This window comes from Bufo gargarizans, chromosome 1, assembly GCF_014858855.1.
Source record: "Bufo gargarizans isolate SCDJY-AF-19 chromosome 1, ASM1485885v1, whole genome shotgun sequence".
Classification (NCBI taxonomy): Eukaryota; Metazoa; Chordata; class Amphibia; order Anura; family Bufonidae; genus Bufo; species Bufo gargarizans.
In genome coordinates this window covers 270,669,014-270,685,781 of record NC_058080.1, presented here as the reverse complement: position 1 = coordinate 270,685,781, position 16,768 = coordinate 270,669,014, and the positions used below count along the sequence as shown (strand labels likewise).

At 42.0% G+C, this 16,768-nt stretch overlaps 1 protein-coding gene across 2 annotated transcripts in view; it reads right to left on the bottom strand.

The window, feature by feature from the left end:
- The window catches only part of CDKL2 (cyclin dependent kinase like 2), a 99,294-nt gene that overhangs the window by 41,231 nt on the left and 41,295 nt on the right, over positions 1-16,768 (bottom strand). For both annotated transcript variants that reach the window (XM_044277136.1, XM_044277128.1), the window contains exons 3-7: positions 14,969-15,163; positions 13,427-13,605; positions 13,233-13,345; positions 11,206-11,345; positions 5,439-5,527 (exon numbers count right to left, since the gene is read on the bottom strand). In XM_044277136.1, the coding sequence (XP_044133071.1) occupies positions 5,439-5,527; positions 11,206-11,345; positions 13,233-13,345; positions 13,427-13,605; positions 14,969-15,163 (716 nt within the window). The remainder of the gene's footprint in view (positions 1-5,438; positions 5,528-11,205; positions 11,346-13,232; positions 13,346-13,426; positions 13,606-14,968; positions 15,164-16,768) is intronic.

The following is a 16,768-nucleotide window of genomic DNA, read 5'->3' as shown; positions in this document are numbered from 1 at the left end:
GCAGCCTTTGTATGATTGTCTGTCATCAGAACCTTTTTGTCTGACTCCGTCTGTTCCATGCAATCGAGTCCTTTTTCACTCTGAAACTGGCAATATTGTCTGCACCGGCGTTAGGAATCCCAGACTATGATCAACCATTTAACCTGTTTTGTTGAGAGCTCCAGGGACACAGTACAGCAGTACTCACTCAAAAACATGGCGATAGGCACAGACCATTTGCATATTTCTCTGCCAGATTGGATCCTGTGTCCAGGGGAGCTCCTTCATGTGTCAGAGCTGTGGCGGCTTTCCAGCTCATGGTGGAAAAAGCATCTTACATTGTCCTTGACTACCCTCTAATGGCACAAACACCACATGACATTCAAGGCATACTCAGTCAAGTACAGCCAAAACACATTTCTATGGCCAGACAACTGAGGAACTGAGGTTACAATGTTCCCTCCTCATGCCAGATGGCATTAGCTTCAGGAGATGCATAACTCTGAATCCTGCTACATTGTTACCAATCACAGATTCAGAAATGGGGGAGGGAGGTACAGGTCCATTACTTACAGAGTTAATGGAAACATATCATGATTGTGAGCATTTGATGCAACAAGAGGCCTCTGGTTTTTCACCTCTTGATAACCCTGATTTTAAATATTTTGTAGATGGAAGCAGATTTGTAGGAGAGGATGGTCAGTTCCACACTGGATATGCTGTGGTTACACAGCATGAGGTAGTACTTGCTGAACCACTCCCTCCTCACATGTCAGCACAGTAGGCAGAGTTGAAGGCACTTTCTGAGGCATGTAAAATGGCTAAAGACAAGAAGGTGAACATCTACATGGATTCCAGGTATGCTTTTGGTATTGCACATAATTATGGACCAATTTGGCAGGCCAGAGACTTTTTGACATCGGCAGGCCAGCCCATTAAGAACAAAGACTATGTATTTCAACTAATGAACTCTCTATTGTTACCTGAAGAAGTGACTGTCATAAAGGTAAAAGCCCACACAAAACAAGTGACTAATGAATCAAAAGGAAACAACAGGGCTGACAAAGCTGCTAAACAAGCCGCCCTCAAGCCCAGAGACACTGAGACTGTACCAGTAAATGCGTTTGACCCTCAGGAGATGTCTGTGGAGGTTTTGGTAAAACTGTCTGCTCAAGCAGATGAAGAAGAAAAATGAATCTTGGACTGAAGAGAGGCGCTACCCTAAATGAGCAGGGACTATGGGAAGTTCAAGGTAAGATCTGCCTACCCAGAGCCCTGTATCCGATGATGGCCCAAGAAGCCCATGGGGTGACGCACCAGGCAAAAGGTCCTTTGATCAACACTGTGGCCAAAAGGTGGATCGCTCCAGGGTTCTCCACCATGGCAAGCAGGTTTGTACAAAGTTGCATGATTTGTGCTTTGAATAATTCAGGTCAAGTGGTGAAGACTCCAAGCAAGCACACTCTGAGACCATTTTACCTGTTCCGGAAACTGCAGATATACTATATACAACTGCCTAAGGTAGGAGTATATGAGTTTGTTCTCATGTGTGTTGATCTCTTTTCAGGGTGGCCGGTAGCTTATCCCGTGTCTAAGGCAAATGCAAAGAACACTGCAAAGAAACTGGTCAGTGAACTTATAAGCAGGTATGGTGTTCCTGAAGTTATTGAGTCAGATAGAGGCTCCCACTTTACGGGTGAACTTATGAGAGAGGTTATGCAAGCTTTAGGGGTGACCCAAGCCTTCCATACGGCGTACCACCCACAAAGCAGCGGCCGTGTCGAACGATTGAACGGGACAATAAAACTGAAAATTCAGAAAGCCATGCAGGAAACATGTAGACCATGGACAGAGTGTTTGCCTCTAGCCTTGTACTCAATAAGAACCACACCAAACAAGAATACAGGGTTGTCCCCCTTTGAGGTATTGTTTGTCAGTGCCCCAAGGCTGCAACAGTGAAGGCCCTCATTGAAAGGTTAGATCACACTCATAAACAAGTGTTTGCTTCCATTCCAGATCCCGACTCAGTAGAAGGTACACACAGTCTTGAGCCTGGAGATTGGGTGGTGATAAAGAGGCACATGAGGAAAACCTTTTAGCCCAGATTTGATGGTCCCTTCCAAGTCCTGTTGAAAACTGCAACCTCCATAAAGGTGGAGGGAAAGCCTAACTGGATTCATGCCTCACAAACTGGACTCATGCCTCACATTGCAAGAAAGTGCCAAACCCTGAGGATGGAGATCCTTGCACTGCTACTTCTGACTCTGAGCATCAAAGCTCTACATGTGAATCTAAAAAGTGACTGGGACAATGCCCTTATTAGGCATCATCAGGTCATGTTGAAGAATATGACAGATGTGGACAATTATAAAAACCGTTGGATCTGTACTCACAGTCCTGTGAGTTCAAAGACTATGCCTTATTTAGCTATCCCGGTACGGTGGTTAGAGCTTGCTAACATAAACTGTAGAGACTTTTTATCCATTCGAAGATCAGAGAATGAAAGTCTTAAGTTTAACTCTACTGCAGTGCCCCATTCTATTGCTGGATGGGTAGACCCCCTGGTGGCAGGCCAATGTGACTGCAAAAAAGGACAACACTGTCAGAGTATGGGATTTTCATGGACAGAAGTGGCCCAGAATAAAAGTACGAAAGCTTCATCTAGGAGATTTTGACTTTCCAGTATCAGTCTCTTTTACACTGGTCCAGGTATATGATCAGACTGAAGGAGTCACTATAGTGGCGATACAAAGGACTCTACATAACGTGTCATGGGAGCATAACAACAAGTTTAAAGGGTCCATAAAGGATAGTGATGATTGTAAAGACAACCCTGGGGCTGTATTGACTCCTAAAACTAATGACAGTTATTCCTGTGGGTTTGGGGGGAAATAGGCAGTGATAATAATGGTGGCCAAAAACTTTGTTTATATAATGAAAGTGTAACCATTACTGCAGTTGCTTATATACGCCTTTATCGTGTAACCTATAATTATACTCTTCCTGGTGATCTGTATTTTGCTTCTGGAGTGGCAGCATATAGGTGGATTCCACCTGGAGCTTACGGAACCTGTACTCTTGTCCGACTGATTTCAGTCACATTTATACTGTCACATGATAAGCTTAATATAAATGCTGTGCCTAAACATACATTACATAAAAGAACTGCAGACAACAATCCCAGACCAAATGGGAAGCCTCATGTAGTAGAGATGAGTATTGCAAATAAGTTCTTTAGTACTCAGTTTATTTACCCAATGATTATGCATATGTGGGATAAGCTAGTAGTAGCAACAGATTATCTAGATGACCAAATACGGGATGTGTTAGGCCTTGTAAATCAAACTAATGATGTACAATCTCAGTTAATCATAGTCACTAACCAGCATACTTTAGTTCTGTACTATCTCACTGGAAGGAGGAATGTGTCAAGTGATAGGACCAACCTGCTGTCATTATATACTGTAGATCTACAAGGTAACCTCCAGATAAGGGTAGGTATTGAAAAGATAAAGGAAATGAGATATAAGTGGTTGGATGAACATAGTGCGGATAAAGATTCTTGGTGGTCAGACACTTTCTCTTTCTTGAACCCAGCAAATTGGTTCAAAAATATTGGTGGATGGCTTGTGGGCATAGTGCAGGGGATAAGACAAATTTTGTTTATTATTGCACTTATTTACATTGTGATTAAGCTAGCATTAATGTGCTTGAATAAAGTGTGTGACAAAACCGGTAGTAGGAGAGATTATTAAAATGTATTGAGATTATCCCTCATGCAGGTACGGATATGCAGAATCTGGGAAACCAGCAGCAAAGGGGAATGTCCGGCTAAAGTATGTGTACCTGTTGCCTGCAATGAGTGAATATCTCAAAATGGGGAAATTGTGAGGGATTGCACCTACATTTTGTATCATTGATTCCATTTTACTTTGCTGGTTTATTTTGGGTCAGAATGGAGAATAGCTGAGCCGTGTGTACTTGAGACAAAGTTAATTACTTGTTAGTTCTCAGAACTATGTGTGTCTGATGTTCTGGGAGTACAACTGGTTCTAGATACTTCTCAAGGATGAACAACTCAAGGATAAGATAAGTTTTTTGTAATTAAATGTGCTTGATTTGCAAACATCAAAAATAAGTTATTATTATTATTAATCACGCGATGCTTACGTAAGTGACAATATCTGTGTTGGCTTGAGTTCTAGAAAATGGGTATAAATATTTGTATCCTCCCAATAAAGTCAAGAGATCATTCTGATACAACCTTGAGCCTGTGTCATTTATCTCTTCCGAGTACTCGTACCTTTACCTGATTTGGACCCCAGCAGGTCATAGAAGTAGGCAAATAGCATATTTAGAATTTGGTGTTGGTGGTCCCAGATGGTGACTCTGTACTCTCCGTCACATCTATTTCTTACAATTTGAAACTGTGATCTTTTGATTACTTGTACTATACACCTTAATATTTGTGTATTACTGTGCATAGTGATTCTGACAGGCAGTCTATCTACATCTTGTCAGAGCAGCATGGCAGTCATGGGGGCCTTCAGAAGGCTCATAGCTTTCATGCCAACTACTCTGCGCCCCACAATTACATTTTCTAGGTGCTAATTGGAGAACAGGGGACAATGACCACAGCATCTGAGGGGTTAAACTGCTGGGATCAGCGTTCTCTCCAATCTCAACAGTGACAGCTCGTTTAATACGGCTGACACCTACAAGTGATGGTGTGGACCCAGACCTTGAGCCCACACCATTGCATGACATACTATTATTGCACAGAGCTTTAAATGGGTTGTCTGGTTTCAAAAGGCAACCAGATAACTCAGGGGATTGACTTTTTATTAAAAATAAATTATTACAATGTGAGCTTTGCAGCCAATCATTGGCCTCTCCAGTGCATCCCTTTAACTTCCAATGCTCTGTGACGTAATAGTACAGTACTTCACAGAATGGGAAGGGGTTAAAACATAAAAACTGATATGGTGATCTTTTGGGTTTTATATTGAATGCACATGAGCTAGATCCAGTAAGTGCTTTGCCTTTATTTTCCTAGTAAAGATTTACTTGACAAAACTGCAAAAGAAAAAAAAATAAGAAAAATTTATACCACCAAACAAACACAAAATAAATGTGTGAAAAAAGCCTAAGGCGGTATTAACCTACTTACGCATTCCTAGCTGTTTCAACCACAACTCCCAGTATATCCTGGTAGGAGTTGTCATTTTCCAACAGCCAGGGAGCCACAGGGTGGGATTACTGCTCTAAGAGTATATTGACACATGGCAGATTTGTAGCACATATTTCTGAAGTTGGGCAGAATTTACCCACTGCGTTGCAGCTGCCTCGTGGATAGCCCAGCATTAAAGTTTTGTGTAGCTGGTTAGACTGGTATTCAATTGCGGTATGGACCCCACCGAATACATTATCCATGCCTTAATTATAAGCTTCTCACCCACCTCTCGGAGAAGCCATCCTTCTTGAATAGGTCATGCTGCAGCAAAGTCATACATGATGGCCTTTGGTCTGGATCAATTTGTAAACAGTTCTGGAAAGATGGTAATTGTAAGACAAAAAACGCCATGCCACTTATCTAACCAGAATGATTAAACACGATTTTACAAGAATAATAAGAGGCTAATTTATTTTAGCAAGTATAAGGAACACATTGTGAAAAGCAGACTATTTTGAGAGGTTTAGTGAGATTTTCAAGATTTCCACATTGCACAGCATAAACGATATCACTTATTTTCTGGTGTTCTGTTTGTAGGCTGTGCTGCATTAGATTTATAGTAATGTAAATATACATTTTAGGGCAAGAATGGGCAACCATCAAGATGGCAACTGCTATGCCCACAGTAAGGCTACTTCCACACCAGCGTTTTCCCTTTCCGCTATTGAGATCCGTCATAGGATCTCAATAGGGGGGGTTGGGGGACACTTCAATTTTGTCCCCATTCATTGTCAAACTGAACTGAATGAAATGCATTAGAATGCATTCCGTTCCATTTGGCTGGGTCCCCATCGTGGACAGACTAACTCTAGAAGCAGAGCAAGACGGATCACAATGTAAGTCAATAGGGACGGATCCGTTTTATCGGACACAAAAGAAAACAGATCCATCCGGACTCCCCAATTGACTTGGTTTTAGAGATGGATCCGTCTTGGCTATTTTAGAGATAATACAACCGGATCCGTTCAGAACGGATGCAGACGGTTGTATTACTATGACAGAAGTGTTTTTGCTGATCCATGACGCTGGTGTGAAAGTAGCCTAAGCTGTGTATGGAACCAAACTTTACAGCTAGCATTTATGTATGAATACTGTCAACTCTAGCATCATTGCTTCTATTGATAATGGAGCTATAACCCCTCTGAAGGATCCCTCCTTGTATCACACACTGATGAACCCTGTTGACTTTAATTAGCGTTATGAAACCCCCGAATGCATTTGTGAAGAAAGCCTTTAAAAACTTGAAACATTTTAACAATTGTGTTGGAATGCTGATATCACATATATTTTGTTACATCAAACACAAACATGAATTATCTGTTAACAGTGCCATGGCTTAAAGGGACACTGACAGGCCCAATAACCATAATTAGCTGTACATATCCATGCACAGGTCTTCTAATGTGCATTTAAAACATATAAGTATCCCCCCTGTCCACATTATGAATACTGCAAACTCGTGTTTTATAACCTGAAGTAATCCCTGTTCTTTCTGCCCAAGGGGCGGGGTTTCAGCTTCTCTGGGCACAAGAGAAGCTGAAACCCCGCCCCTTGGGCAGAAAGAACAGGGATTACTTCAGGTTATAAAACACGAGTTTGCAGTATTCATAATGTGGACAGGGGGGATACTTATATGTTTTAAATGCACATTAGAAGACCTGTGCATGGATATGTACAGCTAATTATGGTTATTGGGCCTGTCAGTGTCCCTTTAAAGGGAACCTGTCACCATGAAAATGCTGTGTAATGTGCAGTCAGCATGTTGTAGAGTAGAAGAACCTGAGCAGAATTAGGGTCCAATCACATGTCCGCTAGTGTTTTACGGTCCCCAAATTGCGGATCCGCAAAACACGGACTGCACAGGGCCGGCACTTTAAATAGAAATGCCTTTTCTTGTCTGTGCATGCGGACAAGAATAGGACATGTTCTATTTTTTGTGTAACGGAAGTGCGGATGTGGAATGGAAGTGCAGATGCGGACAGCACACTGTGTGCTGTCCGCATCTTTAGCGGCCCCATTGAAAATGAATGGGTCCGGACGTGTGAATGGACTCTCATATAGAGTTTAAGATTCAGGATAACTTGCATTTCATTCATTTGAATTCCTGCTCATTCTGGGCTTTACAGTTAAGGAGACGGTTCTATCAGTGATTGACAGCTATCTCTGTATACACAGTCATAGAGGGAAGGCTGTCAATCACTGATAGGACCGCCTCCTTGTCCTCAGTCAGTGACTGACAGCTATCTCTGTATACACAGTCATAGAGGGAAGGCTGTCAGTCACTGATAGGACGTCTCCTTGTCTTCAGTCAGTGATTGACAGCTATCTCTGTATACACAGTCATAGAGGGAAGGCTGTCATCACTGATAGGACCGTCTCCTTGTCTTCAGTCAGTGACTGACAGCTATCTCTGTATACACAGTCATAGAGGGAAGGCTGTCAGTCACTGATAGGACCGCCTCCTTGTCTTCAGTCAGTGACTGACAGCTATCTCTGTATACACAGTCATAGAGGGAAGGCTGTCAGTCACTGATAGGACCTCCTCCTTGTCTTCAGTCAGTGACTGACAGCTATCTCTGTATACACAGCCATAGAGGGAAGGCTGTCAATCACTGATAGGACCGTCTCCTTGTCCTCAGTCAGTGACTGACAGCTATCTCTGTATACACAGTCATAGAGGGAAGGCTGTCAGTCACTGATAGGACGTCTCCTTGTCTTCAGTCAATGATTGACAGCTATCTCTGTATACACAGTCATAGAGGGAAGGCTGTCAATCACTGATAGGACCGTCTCCTTGTCTTCAGTCAGTGACTGACAGCTATCTCTGTATACACAGCCATAGAGGGAAGGCTGTCATCACTGATAGGACCGTCTCCTTGTCTTCAGTCAGTGACTGACAGCAATCTCTGTATACACAGTCATAGAGGGAAGGCTGTCATCACTGATAGGACCTCCTCCTTGTCTTCAGTCAGTGACTGACAGCTATCTCTGTATACACAGTCATAGAGGGAAGGCTGTCAGTCACTGATAGGACCGTCCCCTTGTCTTCAGTCAGTGACTGACAGCTATCTCTGTATACACAGTCATAGAGGGAAGGCTGTCAGTCACTGATAGGACCTCCTCCTTGTCTTCAGTCAGTGACTGACAGCTATTTCTGTATACACAGCCATAGAGGGAAGGCTGTCAATCACTGATAGGACCGTCTCCTTGTCCTCAGTCAGTGACTGACAGCTATCTCTGTATACACAGTCATAGAGGGAAGGCTGTCAGTCACTGATAGGACGTCTCCTTGTCTTCAGTCAGTGATTGACAGCTATCTCTGTATACACAGTCATAGAGGGAAGGCTGTCAATCACTGATAGGACCGTCTCCTTGTCTTCAGTCAGTGACTGACAGCTATTTCTGTATACACAGCCATAGAGGGAAGGCTGTCAATCACTGATAGGACCGTCTCCTTGTCTTCAGTCAGTGACTGACAGCTATCTCTGTATACACAGCCATAGAGGGAAGGCTGTCAATCACTGATAGGACCGTCTCCTTGTCTTCAGTCAGTGATTGATAGCTATCTTTGTATACACAGTCATAGAGGGAAGGCTGTCATCACTGATAGGACCGTCTCCTTGTCTTCAGTCAGTGACTGACAGCAATCTCTGTATACACAGTCATAGAGGGAAGGCTGTCATCACTGATAGGACCTCCTCCTTGTCTTCAGTCAGTGACTGACAGCAATCTCTGTATACACAGTCATAGAGGGAAGGCTGTCATCACTGATAGGACCTCCTCCTTGTCTTCAGTCAGTGACTGACAGCTATCTCTGTATACACAGTCATAGAGGGAAGGCTGTCAGTCACTGATAGGACCGTCCCCTTGTCTTCAGTCAGTGACTGACAGCTATCTCTGTATACACAGTCATAGAGGGAAGGCTGTCAGTCACTGATAGGACCTCCTCCTTGTCTTCAGTCAGTGACTGACAGCTATCTCTGTATACACAGCCATAGAGGGAAGGCTGTCAATCACTGATAGGACCATCTCCTTGTCCTCAGTCAGTGACTGACAGCTATCTCTGTATACACAGTCATAGAGGGAAGGCTGTCAGTCACTGATAGGACGTCTCCTTGTCTTCAGTCAGTGATTGACAGCTATCTCTGTATACACAGTCATAGAGGGAAGGCTGTCAATCACTGATAGGACCGTCTCCTTGTCTTCAGTCAGTGACTGACAGCTATCTCTGTATACACAGCCATAGAGGGAAGGCTGTCAATCACTGATAGGACCGTCTCCTTGTCTTCAGTCAGTGATTGATAGCTATCTCTGTATACACAGTCATAGAGGGAAGGCTGTCATCACTGATAGGACCGTCTCCTTGTCTTCAGTCAGTGACTGACAGCAATCTCTGTATACACAGTCATAGAGGGAAGGCTGTCATCACTGATAGGACCTCCTCCTTGTCTTCAGTCAGTGACTGACAGCTATCTCTGTATACACAGTCATAGAGGGAAGGCTGTCAGTCACTGATAGGACCGTCTCCTTGTCTTCAGTCAGTGACTGACAGCTATCTCTGTATACACAGTCATAGAGGGAAGGCTGTCAGTCACTGATAGGATCTCCTCCTTGTCTTCAGTCAGTGACTGACAGCTATCTTTGTATACACAGTCATAGAGGGAAGGCTGTCATCACTGATAGGACCGTCTCCTTGTCTTCAGTCAGTGACTGACAGCTATCTTTGTATACACAGTCATAGAGGGAAGGCTGTCATCACTGATAGGACCGTCTCCTTGTCTTCAGTCAGTGACTGACAGCTATCTCTGTATACACAGCCATAGAGGGAAGGCTGTCATCATGGATAGGACCTCCTCACTGACTTCACAGCCCAGAATGTGCAGGAATTTAAATAAATTAAATACTGTACAACCAATACTGAATCTTTTCCCATTAAACTACATCAATCTACTGAGCTCCTCCTGCTCTTTAACATAGAGCCCGCACCGTAGACACCCTGTTCAATGTGACAGGTTCTCTTTAAAGGCTATGAACAACTTTGGAGGCATTTTTTTATTATTGAATTCAACTCATTTTGGGCTAAAATCATAACCAATTTTTCCTCTACAGCTTTCACTTTCAGTGCATCTGAGAGAGGAGCTCTGATGGTTGGATCTGTAGCTCTTATCTCCTGACAGCTCATAAACACTAAATTAAGTTGTCATTAAGTTTAAAGGTTTTTCGGAGATTTTTTTTTACTGATGACCTATCCTCCCGGACCCCCGCTGATCAGCTGTTTGAGCTCCCCTGTGACTGCTGTAGCGTTCTCTCAGCTTTTCTTAGGCCAGTGACTTAGGCTTAGGCTCATTGTTCACATGGCCTAGGAGCAGCTCAGCTCCATTTGAGTGAATGGTGCTGACTGAGATGTGATACCAAGCACAGCCATATACTATGTGTGGCTCTGAGCTTGGTGAGCTGAGATAAGGCTGCGGCGCTCACAGAATTGGCGGGGGTCCCAGATGTTGGACCCCACCTATCAGATACTGAGATCCTGAGAATAGGTAATCAGTAAAAAATCTAGGAAAACCCTTTTAAGTTATCAAATTGATAACACTTTAGCTATATTGAGTGATTATGAGCTGATAGGAAAGGCCTTATTCACACAACTGTATTTTTCTCCAACCAATCCACATTTTTTGCTGAACGCTTACAAACCCCTTCATTTCTATTCTGCCACAAAAATTGCAGACTGTCCCATCCTTGTCCTTCCTGCTAATTATAGAACATTTCCTATTCTTGTCAGTTTTGCGGACAAGAATAGGCATCTCTACTATCGGGATACATGGATATGGCCTGTATCCATATTTTTTGGATCCATGGTTTGTGGGCCCACCATTGGTTAATAGACTCAATAAATCTAGTGAAGTACCAATGCCATAACCTGAAATACTGTAGCCAGCCCTTGTAGCGGCCAATTAAAATGTTATGCAGAACTTATGAATGACAAAGATTACCTTGGCCAAATCTAATATAATAGGGGAGAGTTTAGGATATCGCTTTTGAAGAGGTTCAACTTCTTTAATCTCTGGCAGAGTCACACCAGCAAACAGTGGATTCCTATAGAATAGCTCCTGCAGGCGTGGAGTCAGATTTCCTACAACAGATAATTATTGCTTATAAAGGCAATACATTGTAGTGCAGCATTATCAATTAGCTGCCAAATGCCATTATAGTACATATAAAACAAATGCAATTGCACATTTCATTAAACACAGCCAAAAGGGCAAAGGTTGTAAAGATAAGGCTCTATTCACGCCAAGCTTGTATTATATGTCTGGTTTATACATCAGGAAACGGTCTAAATGTATATAACTGGGGTGTACACAGATCTCAAAGAGCCCCATAGCATATATTAGTATAAGCCTTGCCCTACCAGGTTTACCAATACGTGTGCTTAAAAACACTCCCAGGCAATGGAAAATGTAAAGTACGACTCCCCAGATTTTTGACTAATTTATGTTTTTTTTATAAAGTGGAAGAAATTTTCAATAATAAAAATATTTAACGACTTAAACGAACTTCTGTGTCAGAAAAAGCAGACGAGGTGCTTCATTTTGAAATCCATACTTCTCATTATATTGCCAACACAGAACAAGCATAAATACATTGATAATTTTTCTGCTTCCCTTCACAAACTGCCCTCAGCCACCTCTAGGGGGAGCTCAGTGCATAGGATTGTATACAGTCACCATTGAATGCAATGGAAGCTGTAAATAATGTCTGTACACTGAGCATTCTAGTGGGTGCTGCTAGAAAATGCAGTGAATCTATGTTGGGAATAGGAGAAACATATCAGCAATGGGACCCCCAGCAATTGAGTGTCCCCATAAAGTGGAGGTGATTGCTGCATGTAAATGCAGTTCTTACCTCAACTGATGAGCAGGCAACTATTCCTTGCTGATAATTGTCTGCTCAATGGACACAATGTAAATGCTACTTAAAGGGGTTGTCTCACTTCAGCAAATGGCATTCATCATGTAGAGAAAGTTAATATAAAGCACTTACTAATTTATTGTGATTATCAATCTTGCTTCCTTAGGTGAGTTGATTCATTTTTTCCACATAACCTGATCCCCTTCATCCAACAGTATCCACCACACCCCATTCACCCAACAGCACTTCATATCTGTACATACACAGCAGCTTCATATGTCTATATGGACCATTGGACAACACAAGCCCTTTTGCATTTTGTTCCATTCTTCTCTCATCATAGATTATAAACTCTTACGAGCAGGGTCCTCACTAATCTTGTTTTAGTAATGTTTGATTTCTTTATACCTGTATTTTCTGATTGTAAAATGCTGGAGAATATTTTGGCGTTATATAAATAAATATTATTATTATTATCCTTTTTGCACTCTGCTGTGTACTATGCATCCACATACTGTTTTTTTTAGACATGTTGTTATTGAAAAACAATGACTACATGTAAAGGCTTTGAGTCAATGGACAATGTATGCGGATGTGTGGCATAGTTACATACATTGAGGCAATGGTTTAGATATTACATTTTCCCTCTTTATGGTATATACTATAAAGAGGACCTGTCACCTTTCCTGGCATGTTTATTTTACTAAATAAAAACTCTGCACAGTCAGACACTATCTAATCACTGCTGGCAGTGGCAGACTGTGCAGGGACACACTCCAACTGGTACCACTCATTGCTAATGCATGGATAAACATACACACTTGTATAGGACCCTGTTCACCTGCGGAAGAGCATTATGCAGGAACAGTATGCTAGGGGTTTCTATTCAGACAAAGCCCCAAACTAGACCATGGATCATGTCTAGTATTGCAGCTCAGATCCACTGAATCACCCAAGATAAAGACATGACATAAGATTTGTTTTCCAGCACCCCAAATACTAGTTTTTCAGGTATTTTTGAGAAACCAAAATGTCTCATTTATGCATCTGCAACTGACAACGTCAACATGATTGTCCCAGCAATTTAGGCTTTTTACAGGCAGCTTACCTTGGCATTTAACTATGTGATACAACTGATCAATATCCGAGTCTCCAGGAAAAAGTGGTTCTCCGGTAAGCATTTCTGTGACCAAACAGCCAATAGCCCAGACGTCAACAGCCCTAAAGAACAAAACCACAGCCTTTATCAGCCCTGACACAATGCAAAATGTTTAACTGTAATTCATAATCCAAAGGTCTTACTTGCCATACTTGATATCCCCCACCAAAAGCTCAGGTGCTCTGTACCATCTGGTGGCCACATAATCTGTGTATACTTCTCCTGGAGCAGCCAGTGTCCGTGCAAAACCGAAATCACATAGCTTTACCACCCCTGAATGGGAAACCAGTATGTTCTCTGGCTTTATGTCTCGATGGATAATCTAGAAGATGCATTACATTTAAAAGGTATGTACACAATATGATAAAAACTGGACCTTCACAATATAAAATCAAACATATGGCCAAAAGGAAGATATTCAGAAAGTTGTGATATAAAAACACTACAGCCAAATCAACAGGATCATTTCTTTGTCACTAGCACCAACTCTGAGGGATAGAGCCCCTACTCGTGGGAGGATAAAGATGTCTACATGAAATGGCCTGGAATGGTTCTCCATGACAGTGGAAGCTCACATGAAATTATGGAGACCTACTCTTGTTATCGAATGCTTACATGGACTGCTCCTATGCAACATCCCAGGCAAATTTTCTTATGTAGAATGCTGCAAAAAACAGTAGTGGTTTGAGACATAAGAATTTGGGGTAAGAATTAGGAAACTGTGGCTTTGACTGGAGTATACCTTTAAAAACCCCTTTAAACCTTGTAATTCACAGTTAATCCCAGGAAGTTGAGGTATATGGAGATTTTTAGTAGGGTGCTGAAGAGATGTAGAATAGTTGGAAGGAACAATGTGGTCACCGGTGATTCTCTTTCCCTAAATAGCAGTCGTGCAAGCTAAATATTTTTTGGCCATGGAAAAATATCATCTATGACCACACTTTTCTTTCCAGACACAGGGACAGCTAAAAGCAGCCCTATAGTTTGAGGACCCCAACAATCAGCGCCTCATATCTCATCTTCTGGGATCCCTGTGCACATACAGTCACTTTTTACGTTTCGTGTGTTTGTGAATTCCTTTAGCCTGTCTCTCCTTGGGCTGTATTGTTTGCCTACTCCTACTTTCCCATACAGCTGACTCCATGGACAAGCCTTATCAGTCTATGCAGCTCATCTATAGAATCAGCATCCTAGTCTACAGTATTTAAACCACTATGTGCCATTCATCTAGAAAGATCCACAAGATTTTAGCTGTTTCAGTAAGGCTACTTTCACATTTGCAGCATAGCTCTCCAACAGGTTGTTCTGGCAGGGAACGACCTGCTAGAGTTCCCTGGATCCAGATATTACGGGAATGCCCGCTGGCCCCATTGACTACCATGGGGTCTGGCATAGATCTGGTCACTACCTGACAAAGATGCCAGGATTTGGCGTGACAAAAACCACTGCACGCACCAGTTTTTGTGTGGCTGATTCCCGTCATTCTATGCCGGACCTGCATGCTGAAGAGCTGTATCACAAATGTGAAAACAGCTTGCCAGAGAGCTGTCCCACAAATGTGAAAGTAGCCTTATAAATCAGATAAAGTTTTATGATTAGTTCAAAGAACACTAACAACTGAAGCTCTACAGCTTCTTCATGGGTGGGAATGTTCATCAGACATTAATGGGAAGTTTTATGCTTACATTATGATTGTGGCAGAATCCAATCCCTCTTATAATCTGAAATAAATACTTTCGAACTCTGCTGAAATCCAACCCATTTGGAAACTGTTCAAGGTCATCAAGTACTGTGCGGTCAACAAATTCAAAGACTAGATACCAGCGCTTCTTTTTCTTGCAGACCTCTAATAAATTTACCAGGTTTTCGTGACGTAATTGCTGTTGGAAAAAAGGAAAATAGAAGACATACTGTAAGTAATACATTAGAATTGTAAATTGTTTACTATGGACCCCAGAGCTGCAAACCACTGAGCCACTGTGCTGCCCCAGTATAGATATGTTTATCTATACTTCTATATATATTTACTATACTTACAGTATATATATTTACACACACCACTATAACTAAGCAGCAAGTGAACAGTTCTTCAAGTTGATGTGTTGGAAGCACGAAAAATGGGTAAGTGTAAGGATCTGAATGACTGAATGTAAGAGCATCTCCAAAATGTCAATTCTTGTTGTTCTGGTGTTTCTGGAATACAATTGTTACTAGTTACCAATAGTGGCCCAAGAAGGGGTCTTTGGCGCTCAAACACGCCCAAGGCACATTGATGTATGCAGTGACCTAAGGCTAGCCTGCCTGGTTCAATTCCACAGAGCTACTGTGGCTTGTGAAGGAAAGGTGCAAAACACAATGCACTGCAGCTTGTTGTGTAGCCACAGAATGGTCAGAGTACCCATGCAGATCTCTGTCTATCATCAAAACGGCCTACAATAGGCACGTGAGAATGATGAAGCAATGCAAGGATGTTTGTGTGCCTTGTTTGACTTGGGGAGGAGAGGAGGAAGTAGCTGCAGAGTGAGAGAAATTGACACACAAAAAGGGTGCTAAAGGCTCAAATAAGTGTACTATCTCACCCCATGTGCTGGATGCACAGCTATACTGCTGAGTGCTGTTGTACTATGTCCTCCATATTGCTTCTACTTCTGAGTATGTGCTACACACAGATAAGGAAGTAGAATCTCCTTTTTTCTGTCTGCGCTGTTTAGCAGACACTATAGCAGCTAGTCTTCTTCTGTTTCCTCCCATTTTCCATAGATTTCTTTGCAACTGTGATCTCCAAAGTAATCTAATCTCTAGAGATTATATAAGTGAATTCAGAGTTTGTGAACAATTAGAGGCAAGGTGGGGGAAGGAGGAGAAAGGGAGCCTAATAAGTGAAGAAAGAGGAATCGTTTTATTGACGATACAGTGCATTTTCATATTTTTCACATTTTATTATGTTGCTGACCTGTGCTAAAATATAAAAAAAGTTACATTTTTTTCTCATCATTTTCAATACCCCATAATGAGAAGGGAAAACAGAATGTAGAAATCTTAGCTAATTTATTGAAAAGGAAAAACTTAAATATTGCATTGACATAAGTATTCAGACCCTTTACTCAGTACTTAGTTGAAGCACCTTTAGCAGTGATTACAGCCTCCAGTCTTTTGGGGTATGAAGCAACGAGGTTTGCACATCTGGATTTGGGTAATTTCTGTCATTCTTTTATGTAGATCTTCTCAAGCTCTGTCAAGTTAGATGGGGACTGTCGGTAGACAACAAGTTTCAGAACTAATATTTGATTGTGTTCAAGTCAGAGCTCTGGCTGGGCCACTCCTGTGTTGTCTTGGATACTTATGGCGATTTGCTTGTTGGAAGGTTAACCGTTGGCCTGTTCTGAGGCCCAGATTTCTCTGGATCAGAATTTAAATCAGAATATCTCTGTACCACTTTGCTAATAATAAAATTATGTAAAAACTAAGTAAACATAAAACTTTTC